We start from the raw sequence: 23026 nt of genomic DNA, 5'->3' as shown, positions 1-23026 counted from the left end.
TTTCACATTGGTTTCTCAAGTTAAACATAGGAATCGATGCCATAAACTTTTATATAAATCCTTAGAAGTTTAAAGCGATCGTCGCCACAAACATTTTATACATGGAATCATTAGTGATCACTGCTAATTCCCTACACGTACACCCAAATATTCCTACGACGGATCACCCGCCCCCTCCGATTCTGGAGTAAAAACACTATATTTCATTACAGGTTCATTTATCGTAATCGTCAATCCGATGACAGAACCTATTTGACTGAGAGAATCAAGCAAATCGACCAAAACTGAAGTGTGATTAGCCAACAGCTTTTTTATTTTTGTCGTTTTTAGGGAAATAATCGGAATAAAAATATCATACGAGTATTGACTTTATTTTAACTTCACGCAGCGCTATGAAAAACACATAAAACTTTAAAATATCGAATAAGACTGTCCTTTATACCATCTGAGTTTTGCGTTTATACAGGGAATCTTTTGCTCAATATTATCAGAATAAACTCAGGCTGTTTTCATTAGTGATAAACGTTTCGAAATGAATATGAATACATTTTTATTCGTCTAAATTGTGCTTGCTAATACAAAAATAGTGAAACGACTGATGATGCAAGAAGGGGTGAGAAAACAAATCAATTTCAACAATGAGTCTGCAAACTAGAAAATATAGTTGCTTTATTTGGTTCATCGGATGATCGCAGGCAGCGTCATGACTGCGAATGGTTGGTGTCTGGTTGTTTGGTGTTTATCTGTTGATCCGTGAGTTGTGGTACATTCAAGAAACAGCTAGCCTGTCTGGACACTGTCGGTGTGCTCTGGAACAGGAAGTCGCTTCCCGTAGAGTGCATCGGATCCTGGTCCAGAAACAGGGCATTTGGTTGCGAGTGGGATCTTGACCTACAAAAGAGTTTGAACTCAGAAACAGCACAGGCATAACAAAACTTCTACCAGCTTAGTGGAGCAAAGATGAATGAAAAATGAGATTTTTGCTACAAGATCAAATACTGAAAAGTGCAAATGTTGAGTTTTTTATTTATTAATTAAGTATCTGCGTGGTGTCAATTTCAATTGAACGTTCTATCAAAGGCTTCTTAATGATAAAATTACAAAAAATGAAAAACTTAAGTGAGCTTTGAAGTTCATAATGAAATAATGAAAACCTCGAAATTATTGGGGATAGAAGATCCATCTGACGGGTCTTTACAAACAGTTGTGAGGGGGGCACTCTTTGCTGTCTAGACAGCGGAGTCCCGGACTCGTCTTCGCTGCTGCTAATGGCATGTTGCACATGCATGCTGTGTATGGCCTGGGTCTTGTCTTTCCTGTACATGTGGATGAGGTGGTCCAGCTTTCGCTCCAGATGAGTCAGCTGGTTCTCTATCTTCACTACTCTGGACGCCACTGTGAGCTTGGAGAAGCTAGAGTCCTGCTTCTTCTTGTCTTTTTGGCCCACAACAAGCGCGAAACTGAAAAACGTACACTCTGAAACTGAAAACTACTACTTTTCAGACCCTTCGCAGCCTACTTTTATGAAAAATTAATGAAAGATACCAAATCTGAGATTTTGCACAAATCAAAACATTTGAAGATTTAAACAATTGTCAATTATCAAGGCAAAAGGCAGGACTAATGACCAACAAACACCTAGCACAGCTCACAATTTTCGGTCAAGAAGATACCAAAATTTTTAACGCATTTTTTGTTCAAAACCATCAAAAAGGATTTTCGCAAAATTTCGCCAATAATGCCGTTTTGCATATTGATTGAAAGGAGTCGGCTGAAGCTCAAAAAATTATTTCGGTCGACAAAAATTTGAGGAAAATTTGACTGCTGTCTTCTTGAAAATTATAGTTTTTTGATGTGAGTTTTAAAAAACACTCGGTTAACTTAGCTCCAATTGACTTTTTATGCGAGATATCGGAAAAAATTGTCAAAAACAGTTCATTCTTCTTGGTAATTTTTTTGCCTGTCTTAGTTTAGAACTCTGTGCAAATGTCAAGAAGATGAACCAACTTGGCCTGTATGTCCTTGACACGAGTGATGAGGTCCACGTGTCCACTGGCATACTGCTCTATCACATCCTTCACGTCATAGGGCTTCAAGGCCTCCTTGAACTTAATTCTGGCCCGGAAGTACTTCATGCGACGGATAAAGCGGATTGCTATCTTGTGTTTTGTACGCAGCTTGGTCAGTCGTCGTGGCGCCTCGTCTGCAATTATAAAATTTTTTTGTTAATCATCTTTATCTTTAGTATGAACTTATGGCCACTCGATTCATCGAAAAAAATCTTAGTTTTTGTACACAGGCCTTTTTTTGCAAGCAGCTCACTACTTTCCACAAACTCAAACGCTACGTTAAATTAAGAATAAATGTCAAAATGCCATCCTTACAAAGGCGTTTTTTGCTCTAGCAACTCACTGGTTCCAAAAAGAGGGCGGTAATAAAACATGACGGTTTGGCACCCATCTTTTCACATATTTACAGTCAAAATAGAGACACAACTTGGCATTCTTTAGGAAAATTTTGGATTCCAAACAATTTCTGTCGCATAAATGATAAATTTTCTTAACAATCATATCACAGGACTCATCGATCTTAGCTTTATTTCAATTGCAAGGAAAAAGCAGCAATTTCAAAGCCTAAACTAAATTGCAATTTTTTTCGTAGGTCATTACGACACTCAATTCATTGACTCTTTCCATGTAATTTGGTTAGAGATAGAAACAACATCACGATAAATGCGCTTCGAAGTCCTTTTTTTGGAATGACTGAAGAGCAGCTAGCCCAAAATATTTTAGCAGAAATTCAAGCCGGCAGTTTATTGGTAAATCAAATAAAACCTGTACAACCGATTGTAGGTTTTTTTCTGTTTTGTTATAAAGAAAAGCATTAAGAAGGAAAAATCAGTTAGTGATGGTAAGCGTATATACAAGCTGGTGCAATAATAGAAACTTTAACATCAATTGAATACAGCTGAAATAACCATTTGGCAGTTCTGATAAGAGTTCCATCGCCAACCAGACAGATAGCGTTTCCAAAGTTCTCAACAATTTGGGTTCAACAAGCAAAATGATTATCTCGTGGTCATTTGATCGAATGCCATACTGGATAAAAATTTAAACAACTTCAAGATTCTCGAGAATTCGCTCAGCGGTGATAGGTGGCATAATTACATCTAGCTGCTTGCGTGTGCTTCTAGCCATTTCAATCAATTTGCGGGATTTTTAGCGATCATTGTGCTTGAGTGAAACATCCAATTGAAAAAAAAACGAACTTGTGAATAAGAGTTTTAAGTAATTTGTGAATCCTCATTTTAGCGCGTATAATTGAAACAAACTGATTTGTTCAATGTGATGTGTGAGTTAATTGCAGGATTATTCTTGTAATTCCTGTAATACGAGTTTAGATAACGAGTTAATACAGACTTAAATCTGGTGTTAAATTTTAAATTGGTGCTAATTTGTTAGGGAATTAAAATTTAAAGTGAACAAATGACTAAATAGTAAACTGTACTGTGTTAAATTGGCTGTTTTCATATCACAGCACAATTTGGCCAAGCTCTGGTTAAGTTTTTGCGCGCTATGAACACTTTAGATGATGTTGAAAACAATAAGCCAAAAATTTATGCTCAAAAACCTGAAATAGTTTCCAAAACCAAATAATGAGCTCAATTCACCGCTACTGTTATGTTTTTATCACAAAGCTCAATTTGAGCTGACTCGGAAAACCAATTGGAGATTGAAAACTTCTGAAAAGAACTGATTGTTGGAAAAAGATCAAGAAAATCAAGGAGACAGATAAAAGCCAAAAACAGAGGGTTACAAGTCCTTCTATCATTTCAACAGTTCAAAAATTGTGACTAGTGGTTCTAAGGGCCAAAAACATGAAAAAAATGGTCTTTTAGATGGTCACGTCACGGCAAAAACGAGCTCTGTATTCCTGTAGCCTCCTTCTGCTAATGGCAAGCTCGCAACATTAACGCGACTGCCTCGGCCACAGTTGTTAGGCAATTTCGTAATTCGATATTGTTAACTTGCAATTCGTTTGACGAATACATGTTATATTTATGTACACTTATACTATACTTTTATTTGAAAAACATGAAAAAAGGAAAAGCTCTGAATGCTTAAGGAATGAATGAAAAAAATAATAAATAGCACCTTTGAATCCTAAATATAAGTAATTAGTTCTTGAAGATAACGTCTTTTTGAATATTTTTAGGGGTGTAAGAACGATTTGACAAAAAACAATTGATCTGTCTTTCGATTTTTTCCCGGCCAAGAATCAGCTTTCCAAATTTTTAAGGTAACTTTTCAAAGATACAAAAACAATTGGTTAAGTATTGTGTTTAAGTATTGTGTATACTTTTGTGTATTTGAGTTTTGTTCCGACTTTCGCAAAGAAAGTACCCGCATTCAGTAAAAGAGAAAATATTCGATTATATTACCATTATAATTGTTCTTTTATCAAAATTATAATTAATTATCAGCGCCAAACTTAGATGTTAAAACGATTTATAACCCATTATAATGATAACATTTTTCGTGACATTATAAAAAAAGTATAATCAATTATAATTGATTACATTTTTTCTGAAATTCTCTTATAATCTCTTATAATCTTTTATAGTCTCTTATAATTATTTATATTCTACTATAATAGATTATAAACTTTATTTTCTGTCAAAAGTTTCTAAGAGTGAGATGTTTTGTCACTCTTTGGTTCATCTGAATACAAAGTTTTGCCACGAAACATAGAGATCAGTTCATATTAGTTGAAGAAATCCCGCAGCAGGTGAAATATAACTTTCTATATAAATCATGAACCTACAGCAGTGTGCTGATATTTTTTGGTCAAAAAAACTTAAAATGTGCATCAGTAAACACTTATAATCAAGAAGAAAAGAGAAAAAAAAACAATTACAAATTTGAAGTGACTTGAAAACTGCTAAAACAGTTTTTTCCAATTTTTTACATAAGCCAACGTCTACGAGAAGCATAAAATATAAGCAATTTAGGGGGAAGGTCGAAGACCAAATGGGCAAACAAAAGGGATTATAAACAATTATAATCTATTATTATGGATTTTTTCTGAAAACAAATGACTTAGAAAATTGGATAAAAATAATCGATTATAATCGATTTTAATGTAGTATAATTGATTATATTTGATTTCAAAAAGAGAAATTATAATCGATTACTAATTGATTAAAAATACTTTTTTCTCAATTTTTGTAAGACTGGTACAAAAATCATATTTTAATCGATTATTAACCCTTGAAACGGGATGCGGGTAACGGAATATTTGTGCTTGGGGTGGGTTTTTCATTAGGAGGCCAAACTGTGCACTGGGTAGGCGCACAGTTTTGTGTCTGTATTTTCCTGGTTTCCAGAGACAAATTTTTAAACATGTTGAAATTTTTTCGGAATGATCAAAGAAAAAGAGAGAACAAAAGAGCGCGTCCTTGTTGCAGAATCCGCTTAAAATTCATAAAATACACAGTTTGGCCTCGTAATATTTTTCTTCACACAAAATTCGAGTTTTTGACAAAGTTTTTTTACATGATTCAAAAAGTATTGTTGTCCTTAGCTTAAATTTGAAAAGATATTTTACCTGTGATCATTTTTCGCAAAGTTGTGGAGGTTTAAATATTGCCCATTTGTCGAATTTGTGACAATTAACATGCGATATACTTCGCGCAATTAACGCGTAAGCGGAGATTTAATCCATTTTAGAAAGTGTTCCAAATTGGTTGAAGGAAGCTCATTTGCCATAACTGATTTGTTACTAGAAGCGAAACTCATCCCTTTGTTTTATATGGCGTGTGAGGGATGATTTTCACAAAAAATCAAATTTTTTTTTTCATTTTGTTTTATAACATTTTTTTCATGTTATTACTGCTGCATATACCTTAAAAGGCAGTCGGAATATTCAGGGCTTCGCCCTGATACGAGCAGTCTTGTTTATTTTGGGACTGAATCCTGAAACCAGTCAGAAAACTACTGCCTGAGCTGGTGCAATTTAAAGAAAAATTCAGCTCTGTCGAAGCTTGGATGCTTTTAAATTTCAAAGCTTAACATTTCGTGAGCGTATTTTGATGTTTTTTTCAGATTTTGAAAGTAATTCAATTAACTTTCGCGATGTCACGCTATAGTTTATTTCTGATGTTACATACAAATTAAGGGATCGAGACTTGAAGATTTGGCAATGTAAAGCTCACGGGCACGAACGCCCTTGACATTTGGCTATTTTAAAAATAGAGCTTACACAGCATCAAATTCTGGATCTTACACTTGAAAAGTTTTTATCCGCACCTGGCTATAGGTCTTAACTAAGTTAAACTAACCTTGATCGTTCTCAGACTCTACGAGAGAGTTCTTTCTGGAGTTGGGGCTGCTGAAGAATCCGCCTGGAAAGTAGGCCTCGAAGTTCAGACTCAGCAGCGAACTCTTCCGCTTGGGCTCTGCCAGACTGTCTAAACAAGGAAAACTTTTCACAGCCAACTGAGAAAGAGAGCTACCTGAAAACACAGATTTGCATCAAAATCAACATTGAAGTGTTCGTTGAATTATCTACTTACGAAATAGAATCAACCCGGGAATCAGGGGCGGATTTAGGGGGGTGGGGGGACGCCTTCCCCCCTCAGAGATTCGACCCCCTGCCGACCCGAAGGGTCCCCCTTTGGTACTTTTAAGAAATCCATAAAATTTTTCTAAAAGCGCCTTTGGCGCCAATATATACTAATTTTGAAGGGGAGTGCGCGCCAAAAAAACGCGATTTTTTTGTCAACATTTTTTAAAAATTGCCCAAAAACGGCTTTTTGAGCTGTTTTTCAAAATTTTGCCTGCGGCGCAGAAAATTTGAGCAAAACATAGTCTTTTTAATGTTTGAGGAGAGCTCGGAAAGTCAATTTGGTCGACCTAAAAAAAAAAGGTCGTCAAAATTTTTGAAAGTTTTTTGAAAATCCACCCCTCCTCGAGAAAATCCTAGATCCGCCCCTGCCGGGAACCCTTCATGTGCACGTTGAGCACAAAAAAAATCACCTAAAGTTAAGTTCAATCAAAACATCATCAATCAAACTGTTTTATTTCAATCACATCAGCCCAAAATACATTTAAAAAGTCCATCATTGGTCTACCGTTGGCATCGTTTTCTCTGCTTTAGATATTTTCGAGGAAAGTATTACCACAAATTTTGCCGATTCGAATGAAAATACCATTGGAAGCATCAACATTGCAATCTTGAGTTATAATCATGATTATTCTCAAACGTTCTCTTCAAATTTGCTCTATCTTAAGGCGTACATTAAGCAACATGATAATAAAAAAGATTATTTGCGCCAAATAAGCAGGAATTCAATGGGCTAGATAGCTGATCATAGGCAATTCCGTTATTATTTCACCAATTTAAGATCTTTGCTGTGCATTGTGTGGGAGGTATTGTACCTCTATTCATTTGTATGAAGCTGTTGTTGGTGTTGGTGACCGTTGTTTCAATGTGGTTGCCATAGTTGTTGATATTGAGGTTCAGCGATGACCTCTGAGGGTTGGATTTGGGCTTCTTCAGTTCAGTCGGGGACATGATGAAGCCGTTGTTAGTCGAAGCGTGACTAGCTTTACGCGTTGGCGTGTTCTTCCGAGTCCTGATGGATGGAATCCTCTCTATTAAGTTACTACCAGCCAGTTTTCTGAACACAGACGAAATATTAAGACCATTCATCGAATAGTTAAATGATGTTTAATATTTTAAACCAAATTAGTTCAACCAAATTTGCACCAAATTAGTCTCTGTTCACGGAGAGCTGATGTCGAGCCCTGATTGTTTCCTCAATCAGATTGCATTTCTATATTTAAATATTGAAATTAAAATGAAAACATTATATTTAGGTGACTGAACAAATGAAGCCGTGGAATTCCATTAAAAATAGGACAGAAAAGGTCAAAAAGCCACCCACAAACTCGCACTCTAATTACCTTCATCTATACAGTAACTTATTTATAAATTATGGCACACAAAAACAGTACTCGTTGCACAAAACTAAAAAACCAAAGATATAAATCCTTGTATAATTCAATTTTTCCATAAATCAATTTTTCCACCCAAAAGTCAGTCTGCATTTTTTGCGATACAAAAATTGCAAAAAAAATTAATTTCCATCGAAATTTTAAAGCTCAACCACGTAAATTTGCATGATTACAAACAAAAGCGTTGAATTAGGACGATTAAATAGAAGAGGGAAGCTCCCGGGAACTCCACAGAAACCTTGGTATGCCTCTGAGGAAATTGAAGTCTCAAGGTTTGTCGTGCAATGGGTTACCTTGCGAGTGGATTCGATGCTGAGCCGAATATGTGTGTAGTGGCTGTGCCGCCAGTGTTGGCGGAGGTGGGCGAGAATGAGCTGGAGTTGTTATAGGTGGGAGACACTACATGTATGGCCCAGGTCGCCACAGAGAGGGAGTCCTCACTCGCAGCATAGCACCTCCACACACACTAGAAAACAAATAGAACTCAATTCAGGATTTTAATTTCCAGATATCTGCTGCTTCTTACTCTCAAGTGCAGAGAAAGAAGAATAGGAGAAAAAGAGCAAACACCCACAAACACGGATGTCATGTGTTATCCTCTCTGAAAAAGACAGACACCTTTCAGGTTTTATCAACTCTATAATAAACATAAGCGACTCGTCATACAAAGCCCCCAAGATTTTTTAGAGTACTTTTATGAGTCGTCATAAATTCAGAAAAATTCAGCTATAGATTCAGAATGACCCGGTTTTGTCCTAACTGACATTTGCATGGACACTATTGATTAATTTTTAAGCCGTGGTCGAATTATATTTTAACCCTGCTCGCGACCAGTTAAAATGCATTGTCTGCAGTTTTATCAGATTTAAGATAGCAGATTTAAATTTAAAAATGAAAAAAAAATCGGAAGCTTTTCTTTGCACATTTTTAAATTTTTTAAAATAAAACCTTTCAATCGACGATAAACGGAGTTGCCTAGATATGAGCACTTTCAAAAAAAACGAGATTTAGGCCAAAATCATTTTAAAACCTTTTATGAAACCATAATATTAGCAACGATTACGAATTTTTTAATTTTGTTGGAAGAAGGACAGAAATAAATTCAGGGCTTCATCCTGGAACGATTAGTTCTAGTAATCTGATGGTGTCGTCCAATATGCATAAGGTTTTGGCGGTTATTTTTAGTACAGGTGATTAGTTTTGACGGTTGTTTATAGTACAGGTGATTTCCAATTTCGCGTCATTGTCATAAAAAAGACAATTTCTTGAAGTCAAAACGCTATAACAAAAGAGTACGCAAGAATTTTTTTTTGAAAACTTTTGAAACTCAGGTCGAAAAAGCTTTGAGTAATAATTCGTGTCGGACAAAACTGCCAAAAAGTATAGCTATTTTAAAATTGTGTGCCTGTAGTAGAGTAGCTGCGGGGTTTCTTCTGCGAGCAAAGTGTTTCTGTCTCTGCTGCTCCTGCACTTTGAGGGCGAAACCACTGCCGAGGATACCCGCAGGGAGGGCGAAGAAAGAGATGCCCATGATGGCGAAGAAAGACGCCACCAGTTTGCCCCCACTCGTCAGAGGCACTTTGTCCCCATAGCCCACAGTTGTCAGGGTGACCTTCAATTATTATGTACATTTGATTGAATAATTTACACTTAGTCGAAGCAGCACTTGCGATGAACCTCGAACAAAGAAAATGAGTCGGAGGCCACTAAGTCCTTAAACTTCATACGTTTGTCCCGTATAATATTCAATTTGAGTAAAATGTTCCGAGAAACACAATCGACAGCGTTAAATCAGCATTCCAAAAAATTATCACTTATACCTGGGCAGGGGCGGATCTAGGATTTTCTCGAGGGGGGGGCGGATTTTCAAAAAATTTTCCAAAATTTTGACGACCTTTTTTTTTTTTTTAGGTCGACCAAATTGATTTCTCGAGCTCTCCCAAAGCACTGTTTTGCCCGTACTTTGGCTAAATTTTCTGCGCCGCAGGCAAATTTTTGAAAAAACAGTCACAAAAGCCGTTTTTTGGAAATTTTTGAAAAATTTTGACAAAAAAATCGCGTTTAGAAAAATTTTAGGGTCGGTCGGCCAAAAATGGATTTCCGAAAAAGTATCAAAGGGGGGACCCTTTGGGTCGGCAGGGGGTCGAATCCCTGAGGGGGGGGGGGGGCGTCCGCCCCCCCCCCCCCCCCTAAATCCGCCCCTGTACCTGGGGATTGACCTCGGGAACAAAGATTGAGGAATTGACGACAATTGAGCCAATAACAAAATAACCAAAAATATTTTGACCTCTAAAGTTTGCAATTTGAAGTTTTTTCCCTCTAGAGGCACACAGAAGCATGAGAACGACGCAATAAAAGGTGACGAGATCAAAATTACTTAAGCCGAATGAAGTTTTGAGCACAAAAATGAGAGAGAGAGAAAAAAGGAATTTATACAAAAACAAATGTCGCATGTTTAAAAATTACAGGAACGAAGTGAGCAGGAACCAGATTAAACAGACCGCATCGTTATCTCGAACTTGAAAGACTGAAAAATTAAAATGATTAAAATGATTAGAAAATCTGATTTGATAACGATTGCTAATCCCATACGAAAACATTAAGCAATTACAAACCGTTTACAAGAAACAAAAACGAAGCAATTTCTCCGAGGCAACTTAAAGTCTTGCACCATTTGCGATACAACCAAGCGTAACATTGCAAGCTAGCAATTAGAATATGAGACGGAAACTTTTATGAGACAAAATTTGCATTTGAAAAAGAAATTGAGCTTTTCGAAAAATAAACTGTTCACTTCAGAAAAACTATTTATTACAAAACCACCAGAATTAATTGAGCTTTTAGTATTTTTTACGGAGCAATTTTTTAGTCCTCAAATTTAAGAAAAACACCATAAGACATTGTTGTAAAAAAAATTTCCCAGCTTTAATAGTTTAAATATTAAATTTTAGACCTCAACCGTCCTGAATTATAAATAGAAAAATGAAACGCTTTCGCTCTTGAAACGATATACAAGAGTTAACTTAGTCAATGAATGGAAGGCGTAAATCAATTTAACTAACAAAAAGGGCTCATTCAAATCTAAATTTGTACTTTGACAAAAAAATCAGATCGAGAAAACCAGTACTTGTAAAAAAACTGTTCAGACTAAAAAAAAAGCATGCTTTGGAAGCAACAAGCAAAGGAAAGAAAAAAAATTGATTTTTTTTGGATACATCCGAAAAAAAAGGCTCCCATGGGAATCAAACCCCAGACTTCAGGATGCAAAGGCAATCACGATACTTCTAAGCCAAGTGGGAAAGAGCCTTGAAGATGTTAGGGTTCATTGATAGAAACTTTATTTTCCTATAGCTTTCAAGTTCACAAGTCTAGTTCCCGATTACAAGACACTTGCTCTTGCATAAGTAAAACAAATCCTAAAAATAACAGAATGGTCTTCGAAAAAGAATGAACAAAACGTCACAATTGTTTTGATGTTTTAAATAACTTGATCTTTTTATTAGATTCTTCAATTACTCATTCAAAATATAAATAAAAAAATGTCATTCAAAATATATACAAAACTTTTTTTTCAAGATTCCTTCTCAGTATGAGATAAACTGGGTAAAACGAGCTAGTTGGTGTTTTAATAGCACAAAAAAACTTTAATTTCAGTTTTTTTTAATTCGAAAAAATTTCTGTCGAAATTTACAAAAAAAGATGATTCAATACCTGCTTCGGTCAGTTTTGAAGCCTGTATGAATCAAATATTTTAAGTGCCTAAGTTGCATATTTGAGTGAGTAATTGTGGCTCAGAAAAATATGTAACATTTCATTGATAGTTTCATGCTTACAATTCCCCACCATAGACAATCAGCGTATGTCTCGAACTGCCTTGGTCCTGGGGGCATTGCGGAACCGCCTTCCGCACCCCCGCTACTCATGTTGTCAGCAGCTGTTGACCCATTAAGAAGTATACCGACAGCAGAGGCACTGTTCTCCAGATTGTACATGAGAAGAGATGCAAAGATGAGGCCGAGGAACCCAATATAGAAAGTCGTGATCAGCTCCTGAACAAAAAAAAGTTTCAGCTGTTATTACAATCATGCAAAGTCCTTTGGTGAGAAATTTATGTGGAAATTGACCAGTTTCTGCAGCCTTTTCGCACATAGTCATTGAGACTCAAACAAACTAAAAAGAATCCCGTGTTGGCAAGAAATGGATTGCAACCGATTTTTTACAGATATTGTAGCAAAGAGCTAAAAAAAAATTGATTTGCATTGATTTAATATCGATTAAGTTTGATACAAAAAATAGCTTAAAAATTAATTTCACTCAATGCTAAATTGATTTAAACACATTTTTGTCAAAATTTTGATTTCTTTTTCATACGGATTTTGACTAGCAATAAAATCAATTTAAATCGATCTGAACCAATTTTTGTCCACTTTTTCGTACTCATTTTATACATATTCTATACATATTATATTTAGATTTTTTTTCGGTTTTCAAGGAATAAAGAAAAATGGAAAAAACTCAATGGTATGCTTTTCATTTGATTTTCGTATTGATGTTTGGACTGAAAAAAATCTCTGAGTATATCTCAACAGTAATTTTTCACCTCCAAAAACAAATTGTTCTGTATTGAGTTTTCCATTACATGTCATTGCTTAACCTTATTTTCCCTATAACGTTTATAACAAAAATGACATTTGGAGAAAATTTGCACAATTTTATTTCTCATTTTGCGGGAGCCCTTAGATTTGCAAAACTCAAAAAGTATTCCCTTCATCACAATCATTTGCGGTAAAAAACTATCCTCGAGTCACTTTTGTTCTCTGTAGCTCCGATGGAGATTTTTCTTGAGTACAAAAATAAAAATTGTTAAAAAAATAAAATAGAAGTTTAAATTAAAAATTGCTCAGAATTAAAAACAAAAAGAATAGTTACTTTAAATAAATTTTATTGAGACCAAGATGGATTTCACTGCCTTGCTAAAATCCATGTATATCGACTACCGTAAAATCCCTTTAATCCTCTCTAAATTAATTTACATATCTAATTGGGCTATTGTAAATCGATTGTCATAAGATAGGTATCTGTAGAAAAACCGATTTAAATCAATTCCAATCTGAAGTCAGATTAAGTAGTAACAAAAGTTATCTTATACGCGAGTGATCAAATATTATCACTTGACTGATGGGGGCAGTACGACAGTGCCAAAGTACAACAGTGCCGAAACAAAAAATGTTGTTCAATACGGCCGTAAATTAATTTGAATACTGTTTTACTGATCCAAAAACACTGACAGAAAAATAATTCAAAAAACGACGGAAATTGAAAACTCAAAAATGACCAATTTAATTAATGCCGCTTGTTAAACAAAAAACGTTTCTCAAGCGCGGCGTCATAAATTTTTCTGAACAAACAAATAACGCTATAGTTTGTCAAGTTTTTCCCTCGGTTTCGCTCCAAACAAAACGGTATTCTAACAATAAGTTAAGAATTTGCAAACAGAACTCAAAATTTTAAAATATCCTGTTTTTGGCACTGTTGAACACATTTTCAGTTTCGACACTAGTGTACTTCGGCATTATTGAACGCGCCCGACTGGTGTTCACAGATATCTATTGTATTGGCAAAATATTATTCATATAAATAGATACTATGAAAAACACGAATCATACCATTCCATAGTTATTGCAAAAAAATTAGTAGCAAAACCGGTGCAATACAAAAAAATCCAATCATACATTTCCATAATATGAAAAATGTCAGTCATAGAAATCAATATCAATTGCTTTGCATTGGACGTTTCATAATTTTTGACAGAAATTAAAAACAGTAGAATCAAATCATACAACAAGGCAAACTGGTTCAGAGCAGTCTAATAATATTCAAAACTGCTAATATGCGACAAAAACGTCAATTAATTTTGCACCATTGTTACAGCATACTAAATGATCAGTCGGCAAAAACCATGATCATTAAATGATCATAGTTCCACAATTTTTCAGAGCTTCAGACACAAAAAATAAACAATGTCACAAGGATTAAGCTTTGCTTCCACAGAGCTTTTAAGAGGCGCCAAAATTATTTATTTTCTAATATCATCAATTTAGGACAACCATACGTATAGTAATAAATACAGCGGAAGGGTTTTTATAAGTGTTCATCTGAAACGTTGCTTTTAAGCCGTGCAAAGTCATAATTTAGCCATAACCTAAAAATAGAAGGAGAAAATGGTGAATAAGAATTTCTAAGAGGGGGCGATTGAGTTCCTTAAAGTTTGGTTGACTTAATCTTGCTTTCTATAATAAAAATGATAGTTTTAATTTCCCGTTTTGTACCCAATTAAGAAACCGGATATTTGTATTTAATTCGTCCAAATATCTTAATTTTGAGATTTTGTATTAATCAATGTATAAAAAAAACTGATCGCACAAATTGATTTTATTAATACATCATATTATTTTTAGCCGACTTTACAAGGCCGAATTTTGAGCAGATGTCAAGGTGGCTATTTTTTTTCAGGAGCTGTTATGTATTACCATGCCTTAGTTTAACGTAATTGTATGATCCGTTTCCCGCACAACTTCTTCCTTTTGTAATTCAAAGTACAGTTCCGATTTTTATCGGTCCTGAACTTTCCGAAAAATATGATAACCGTTTTGTTGTGCGCACAGGACTGTTGTTTTACTAAATGGCGTACTGCTGTTCAAACCCAAACTGGTTCAGACACTGCTGGTTCTGTTAGCCTCAGGTGCCGATGGGTGCTCGATTCTGTCGAAAGACCCCGTCGCCCATTTGTCGTCCGGTAATGCAAAGTCTCTTATGAACTTAGCTGAGAACATCGTCATGTTTTTATCTTAGGCGAATATAACATCTTTCTATGATAAATTGTTAGATAAAGCGGATCGAAAAATCGTGTGTCACACTGTATTCGGTTTTTGACCTAAATGAGCCTCAAACGGCGAATGACCCGTAGATTGTTATGTTGTCGTACGAATTTTAAACATTAATTCATTCGCTGCCGCCTTAATGCTAGCTGTCGGTTTATGAAATGAACACGCTATCAACCGTTCACACAATGTGCGGATGCACCTCTCAACTGAAGCCGTCACCTGGTGGTTTTCGACGGGTGCAAAAATCAAATTAATGTTGATTTTAGTACTGAGCTCTTATATCGACTTTGCGACAAACCACGACCCTTAGTCTATCCGGATCAACCAAGGGATAGCATGTAACTGCTTGGATCTGTTTTCAAAATTGCACATGATGCGCGAAAAAAACGAAAGACAAAAATTTAATTTTTTTAAAAGTGAGCCTACCCATTTTGATACCTATTGAAAATTTTCTAGATCTCCACACGATAAAACCAAAAAAAACTTCAAAAAACAAGTCAAAACTAGGTAAGGGCGAGCTTGACGTGCTTATTAAAAAACATTGCCGTCCACCTTGAGTTAATACTTCGACATAGCCAGCATGAGTCAATTGTTCTATCACCTGCTCCCCAGTTTCTTGAAAAATATTACCGTCGGTTCTCTCCTACAAAAATGTACAGAAAATATCTTATAATATCGCAGGCAAAGCTGTGCATCTCAATTACCAGTAATTAAACAATAACCTATAATTAGGAATGGCCCTGAAAATCTGCAGACTAGTCTGAGAGAACAAATTGACTGTGACATGGAATTATTGGAGCCGTTACACTTGCATCAAATCAATTTGGAACGGTCATTTGGTTGCTTCAGGGTGTATATTAAATTGACCTAATCAAAAATTGCAATGCAATAAACGCCATAATAAAGGCATTAAAGCGCACAATTTGGTCAAAAAAATTAGTAAAATGTCAATTTTCAAACCTCGAAGACCGCAGAAAAAGATTGCCAATCCCATTTTATGAGATTTGAGCTCAGGGCGTCGATATCTTCAAACGATTATAATTTTCCTTTTTTTAAAAATGTTTAGTAAAATTCCGACTAAAAAGTGAGATTTTTATATATATATATATATATATATATATATATATATATATATATATATATATATATATATAACGGTGTTTTTAGCCTGTTTTTACAAAGATTTGCTTGCGGTGCAGAAAATTTTGTTAAGAAGGATGTTTTTAGAGCTTTGGCAGAGATAGTGAGAGTCAGTTTGGTCGAACTGAAAGAGACTAAATAAAATTCGCATTAACAAACTACCGTAGTGACCCGAATATGTATGTTAGCATAGGGTTAAAATGAACATAGGGTGCAATCAGGTCAGGCACGGATCTAGGAATTTCTCGAGGGGGGGGGGCGGATTTTCAAAAAAGTTTTGAAATTTTTCTCGACCATTTTTTAGGTCAACCAAATTAGTTTTCTGAGCTCTCCCAAATCACTCTAAAGACCCTATATTGACCAAATCTTCTGCGCCGCGGGCAATTTTTATAAAAACAATAAGCCAAAAAAGCGTTTTTTTTTTTGCATTTTTTGGAAAATTTCGACCAAAAAATTGCGTTTTTCGGCGCGCACTCCCCCTTAGAAGTTAGTATATATTGGCGCCGAAGGCGCCTTTACAAACATTTGAAGGTCAGTCATCTAAAAGTGGATATCTCAAAATAGTACAAAGGAGGATCCTTTGGGTCGACAGGGGGCCGAATCCCTGAGGAGAAAAGGCGTCCGCTTTAGAAACATTTGAAGGTCAGTCATCTAAAAGTGGATATCTCAAAATAGTACAAAGGAGGATCCTTTGGGTCGGCAGGTGGCCGAATCCCTGAGGAGAAAAGGCGTCCGCTAAAAGTGAGAAAAGGCGTCCGCTAATCCCTGAGGAGAAAAGGCGTCCGCTTTAGAAACATTTGAAGGTCAGTTAACTAAAAGTGGATATCTCAAAATAGTACAAAGGAGGATCCTTTGGGTCGGCAGGGGGTCGAATTCCTGAGGAGAAAAGCCCTCCCCCCTCTAAATCCGCTACTGGGTGCAATATAATAGGATAGGCAGGAATAGGGTATAAAATCATAGAACCTAAAAAGTGTACCTGTCTGTGAAGATAGATCACGCTTCCGAGGAGTCGCCATGTGCCACCCCTTCTGTCCATGCGGACTATGCGCAGGATCTGGAGGAAGCGAAGACCTCGGAGAGAGGAGGTGGCGAACACCTTGTTGTTCTCAGTCCCAGTCACGATGATCACCAGTGACGTCACACAGATGAAGATGTCTGCACAGACAAAGATAACAGACAGAAAGTTTGGATTAGTATGAGTTAGAAACAATTGATAGACCAAATTTGAAAAATAATAGTCTAAAATTAAGAAATCAGAGCAAAAAAAAAACGCTTTTAAACTACAAATCTTTTAATCATATTTTATAACTGGTAGCTTTTACCTTTCCTCATTTGCTACTACAATAATTGGTCTGAAATAGTAATGAAAAAGCCAATTTGAAATTTTTTCACGTGTAAACTGGATTTCAAATGTCTTTTTATTACCCTTTTGAACATTTTAATGCTCTTCTACTCTATGGAAACATGTTTTTTTCCCAATAAACTTTAAAGCACTCCTACGACAATTTAATTTAGTTGATAAAAATATGGGGCTTGAAAATTATTTTATCAAATGCGAGAAGCATAGTGAGCGCAGAATAAAATGTTGGATTTTAATTTCATTTTAGGTACAATTTAGGTACTTTTCAATCAATCGAGTGAGTTTCAAATCAAATTCTTGGGGAGAAGTTTATGGTTATATAAATGATACTTCGTCAAGCGAAATTGATTCAAACACAGGTTTGACTTATCTTAGGTCCCATTAGTCTTGAAATGTATCAAACTAAGGATAAATTACTGAGAAATACTGATCATTGCTTGTTAAAGACATCGATTTATAAAAAAAAAATAATGTTGAGCCGAATAAATTCTTTTCATAGAAAGTAAAGTTCTCTGATCAATGTTGTATTGCATTTGTTATTATCTTGGCTTTTCAAGATCAAAACTAATTTTTTAAACTCAAGATTCATATATTCGTTAAGAGCAGCTGACTGCATAAACTAAACGAACTCATTTTAATTCCTGGTAGCCTATTTTTGTTATCAATTTTGACTCCGATCTTCAACGTGGTTAGTTTAGATACGCCAATTTATTAAGTTTAACAAACTGAAATAGGTACCTAAGAATGTAAATGGCTGTTTGATGAACCGGAGTCTTCCGAGGAGTGTCTGGAACCTGCTGCGACATCCAGCTGACCAGACTCTCAGCACCAGCTCCACTCCAAAAATTACAATCAGAAGAATCTCCTACATTAAAACATCACATACATTTCAACGGAAATTGTATAAAATAGTACTTTCAAGTCCCTCGTACATTCGTTGATACATTCAATGAAACATACGAAAATGGTTTATTCAGGTTTCTTTCTGCCATAAATTAAGACTTTTTAGGCTAAGGGTTGAGGGTTGCTTTTTAGGCTAAAAATGGATTATATTTCTTATATTTTTATGCCAATATAATCCTTTATAATCGGTTATAATCAATTACAATGGATTTTTTCGAGAGGATAGTCATGAGATTTGCAACTTTTTTCAAAGTTATCGCATTTCTGTTTAGTGCAGTTGCTACGTATAGGTTTCATAAAACGATATATTTCTCTTTTCAATTTTTATAATTTCTGTCTTATATACCCCGTTTTCCTCCCTGCTCAGACCCCCCCCCTCACCTCTCTGTCAGTTTACCACACCGCCATTCGCCCCCCTTTATGTGGGGGGGGGGTTAATTCGAGTAGGTTTAGATTGCGAGTAGGCCGTGAGTAACGCAGAAATGTTGCAAGTTTTGCAAATGATTTTGCAAAAAAAAATGTATTGTTTATAATCCTTTGTAATCAATTATAGTGGATTTTAAATGGATTATAATTAAGTTTCTACAAAAATAATCGATTATAATGACAACATAATCGATTTCGTGGTCTAAATTTGCAACAATAATGGATTATAATGACACCATTTTAGACAACAATTTTCCATTATAATCGATTATTATCCATGGAACTCCGGCGCGGGAATATATAATAAAAAAATTGTGGTGTGTGTAAGTGTCTTAGTGTGTTCAAATGTTTGTTACTCTAATCCGGGTTATTTATTGAACAGAAAAAAAATGATTTTTTACAGTATTAAAAATCAATGATGTCATACAAATATTGCTCTAACCTTTCTCGAAAGAATGAAAAGGAGATATGGTGTACGGTAGGTTTATACAGCTGTTTGGGTAACCTCAAAAAAAACTCGTAGGTAGGGTTATACAGCTGAATTTAGTTACTGCAAAGAAAACTCGTAAGATTCGAGTGGTGTATCATCATAAATCAAAGCCCTTTTAGTCGTCATAAAACCTTCGAAAGTGACCAAATCTGATTGGTTAAAATAGATTCCAACAAAAAAAATGCTTTTTATTCAAAATAAAAACTCAAATGTTAATGTTGTAGATTTAAACCATATAACAGAAAAGATAATAACTTTTCAAGGGCGAGAATACATGATTCCATTTTTCAGAAAAAAATATATTAAACTGGAAAAATCAGGCCATTGTTTCAATCTGATTTTAGGTGATTTCTAAACTATTTTAAACCAATGCTTGAAGTTATTCAAAAGTGTAGCTTGTCGTTAACTAAAAAAAATTTGAAAAAGCAACAAAATTTGTAGCAACCTAGAAAAAATTTAGAAAATTGCGCTGCAAGAAAGCGATTTCGTACACCAGAGTTGATCACATAGACCAAAAATGATAATTATATGATTCAATGCTTTAAGAATATCATAAATGTCACAAATATCATAAAAAGAATAAAATTTTTGGTTAAAAAATGCTAATTATACAGTTTTTAAATATAAAATTGTAGGCTATAAATTTTTGGTGACACAATTATTTTTAATAATTTTTTTTGCGGGCCAAAAATCCTTGTTGCTGTGTGCATAACGTAGTCTTGAATACACGTATTTTTTTTGTAGGGCGCTCAAAAAATAATCGTTTTTGTTGCATATTTTTAATGTTCTGGGTAATGAAAGATGTGAAAAATTATCCAGAAAACTGATCCATAAGTATGGAAAATTGATTAAAAATTTATGATTATTATTTTTCCTTCAATACAAACTTTTCCATAAACAAAAATTTGACATCTTTTAAATAAATCTGTGGTCGTGTTTATAGCCAAACACAAATGAAAAAGCTCTTATCAATAAAACACAACTGAAAAATAACAAAATCATAGTTTTTTCATTCAATTTCTCTACATATGGATCTAACCTCAGAAATTTTTTTTGGCTTGCTTTAAAAAAAATTGCACTAAGTAATTAATGAAGTTTAGGGTTGCCAAAAATGGAAGACTAAAGACGAAAAAATTGAAGAAAAGTAGTAGAATGTGGGGCTATACTTTGTGTTTATCCTCAAATGGCTAGCTTAAGGATTGAGATTTTTCAGGTTTCATTAAAAATAACAAAACATTGGCTTGTTCTAGAGATAGGCAAGATCATTCAACTATATCTAAAAATTAAAAGTGGTCGTAAATCAGAGTAAAATCACGAATATTCTAACTGTTCCTTACAGCTGAAAAAAAATAAATATAATAGAAAAATTGCGATAATAAGTAAAACATGAATGATTTCTCTTTCGTTTTTGTCTTCTTTTCGTTGCCAAACACTATATAAAATACAAAAGAGAACATAGTGAATTGAACAAACAAAAGACAAACCGCAAACTATCTACAAGTAATATTCAGAAGTAACATATTTTAGTACTCTATCGAAAGAAAAACAGATACAAGACTACCTGTATGAGCAGAAACACAATTTTCTTGCAAGTTTAAGTAAAAAAACACCAAAACTTTTTATAAAAAGATGAGGTAAAGTTACTTCAAGTCACTTAAAGTAAGTGGTTGTTAAGGTACACTTTACCTCAAGTCTACATTAAAATTACTTAAGGTAAACCTTTACCTTAAAAATAAAGGTAATTTAAGGTACGTTCAGGTCATTTTTGCCAAATTTTTTGAACAACCAGGTCGGATGTGTTTCTTCAACTTGCTGGTCTCAAATTCTAAAAAGGATGAAATAAAAGATGAAAAAAGTTAAATAGCATTGCACCGTCAAGTTTTGTCACCTCAGTCAGTTGTTGAACTCCTATATTCTGAAAGGCATCGCATTATTTTATCTGACAAGATATCAAGCGATGCAAATAATTTCGGCTCATCAAAATTTTTGATTACAAGCAAAATTAATCTAACGGAAGCAGAAGAAAATATCAGGAGAAACATACTGCGTTTTTTTTCGAGGTACTTAAACCTTATAAGTACCCAAAGTGAACCTTTTTTAAAGAGGGTTTGCGGGCGAAGCCTAATTTTTACCGTATTATTGTACGAGAACGGCTATTTTTCAGGACCTTACAAGATTACTACTAGTGTTTGCAAGGTATCCCACCTTTGTCAACGGGATTTACAGAAACTAACAAGCACCAATATCGTCAAAATTCATTTTTTTTAAAAAGAGAGTTTTTTTTCAAGATTTACATGTAGTCTAAAATTTCCTGACTTTTCTGGCATATTAAAAAGCCTGAATTATAAGCAGCAACTTACCAGTTTATGGAGCGCTTTGTTTGCTTCCTCGGAAAAATTAGACACATCTGCAGCAACACTTTCTGTAGTCCCGTAGTCGATTGGAGCTCCTGGCGACGAGCGGGATCCGAGCCGTCTACTCGAATAGTCCGATGAGGTTCCATTTTGAGCCGAGTACTGGTTATAGAAATTAGATATAGATGTTTGGTAGTATTGGTTGTTTTCATTTCGCTCCACTTCAGCAGAGCTGATCACACTTAGCAGCAGACAGATGAAGATGAGTACAAATCTGAAACAGGAGAACGCTACTGCTTGTCGGTTTGGTCAACTTTAAATTAAAAACATTCTTTTTTGGTCACGGTTTAGATGTACAAGTCCCGGTGTGATTTTATCACGAATCAATTTTTGTTAAATCAAACTTAATTGGCTTTTTTTTGAATCGGGAAAGCTTATCTCATTGAAATTATTAACGGAGCCGAAGCGCATCATTGCATCACACACAGCACTCGAAAACAAGAACAATTTTTTTGCGACCAAATGATAATGAAAATCATTGCCTAAAATGCTTATTAGCAAATATTCCATTTACGTCATCATAGCCGCAATTCGTCGCATGGAAAAATGGCAATTTGTTTGTTCAGAGAAGGTATTCAGATATAATTGCGCTTGAGTTCTATTTTGTGCAACTTTCTATATTCGAAATCATAACCGCTAACATGGAGAGTCAGTTGTGATTCAAGAAAAGCATTCAACAATGATTCAACAATGATTTAAGAAAAGCAGCTCGAACAAAAAGCAAAATATACAAAACTTTAAAAAAATGTTTTTCTAGCTGCTTCAAGTTTTTATAAAAATGTTTTTTTTTTTTTAAATTAAAAGTTAACTGAATTAGCTTAAATAGTGTAAGAATGGGAAGTAAAAACTGTTCAAAGATTTTGTAAAATTTAACAGTAAAGCAGTAGAAAAATGGTAGGTCTACCATCAGTTTTTGTCTAAACTATTCTGAAAACCGGTAATGATCAGACCAGTTTTTCTCCAGATTGGGACCACTTTTTTGAAACCAAGCTTGACCACCTTAACCTTTTCGAGGTTGTCAAAATTGGGAACAACTTAACACATCATACGCCACAGTTCTTTCACAACCGAATTAGGGGGTTGGTCGCAACGAAAAGTTACTTAACGACCTATTCTGGTTAACGCGACTACTTCTGAGCCAATAGAAAATTTGAATAATCGTAACCTAGATAAATTTAAAAAGTGAATTCAGTAGCAGCTACTTATTTAAACCGAAATAGCTAAACATGGGCACCAAGAGAGAAACTCCAGAGGTTCTCTACAAATCCCGTTGATTAACGGGATTTGTAGCCATTAAACACCAAAAAGAGTTCTCAGAAGAAATTCAAAAGAAGGAACGCCTAAAAAACAATTTGTCAGCTCTGAAACAAACTCAGATGGTTGCGTGTCAT

General features: G+C 34.9%; 1 protein-coding gene across 3 annotated transcripts in view; it reads right to left on the bottom strand.

Annotated features, from left to right (window-relative positions):
- Positions 1 to 533: 533 nt before the first annotated feature.
- Positions 534 to 23026, bottom strand: part of LOC134846248 (potassium voltage-gated channel subfamily KQT member 1-like) — a 75236-nt gene continuing 52743 nt past the window's right edge. For all 3 annotated transcript variants that reach the window (XM_063863524.1, XM_063863532.1, XM_063863541.1), the window contains exons 3-13: positions 21582 to 21849; positions 18141 to 18267; positions 17019 to 17197; positions 11852 to 12067; positions 9424 to 9630; positions 8312 to 8484; positions 7440 to 7681; positions 6341 to 6469; positions 2008 to 2203; positions 1155 to 1460; positions 534 to 891 (exon numbers count right to left, since the gene is read on the bottom strand). In XM_063863524.1, the coding sequence (XP_063719594.1) occupies positions 702 to 891; positions 1155 to 1460; positions 2008 to 2203; positions 6341 to 6469; positions 7440 to 7681; positions 8312 to 8484; positions 9424 to 9630; positions 11852 to 12067; positions 17019 to 17197; positions 18141 to 18267; positions 21582 to 21849 (2233 nt within the window). In that variant the 3' untranslated portion in view covers positions 534 to 701. The remainder of the gene's footprint in view (positions 892 to 1154; positions 1461 to 2007; positions 2204 to 6340; positions 6470 to 7439; positions 7682 to 8311; positions 8485 to 9423; positions 9631 to 11851; positions 12068 to 17018; positions 17198 to 18140; positions 18268 to 21581; positions 21850 to 23026) is intronic.

Source organism: Symsagittifera roscoffensis, chromosome 1 (assembly GCF_963678635.1).
Source record: "Symsagittifera roscoffensis chromosome 1, txSymRosc1.1, whole genome shotgun sequence".
Taxonomy (NCBI): domain Eukaryota; kingdom Metazoa; phylum Xenacoelomorpha; order Acoela; family Convolutidae; genus Symsagittifera; species Symsagittifera roscoffensis.
The sequence above is the reverse complement of the archived record's forward strand: the minus strand, read 5'-3'. Positions and strand labels throughout refer to the sequence as shown.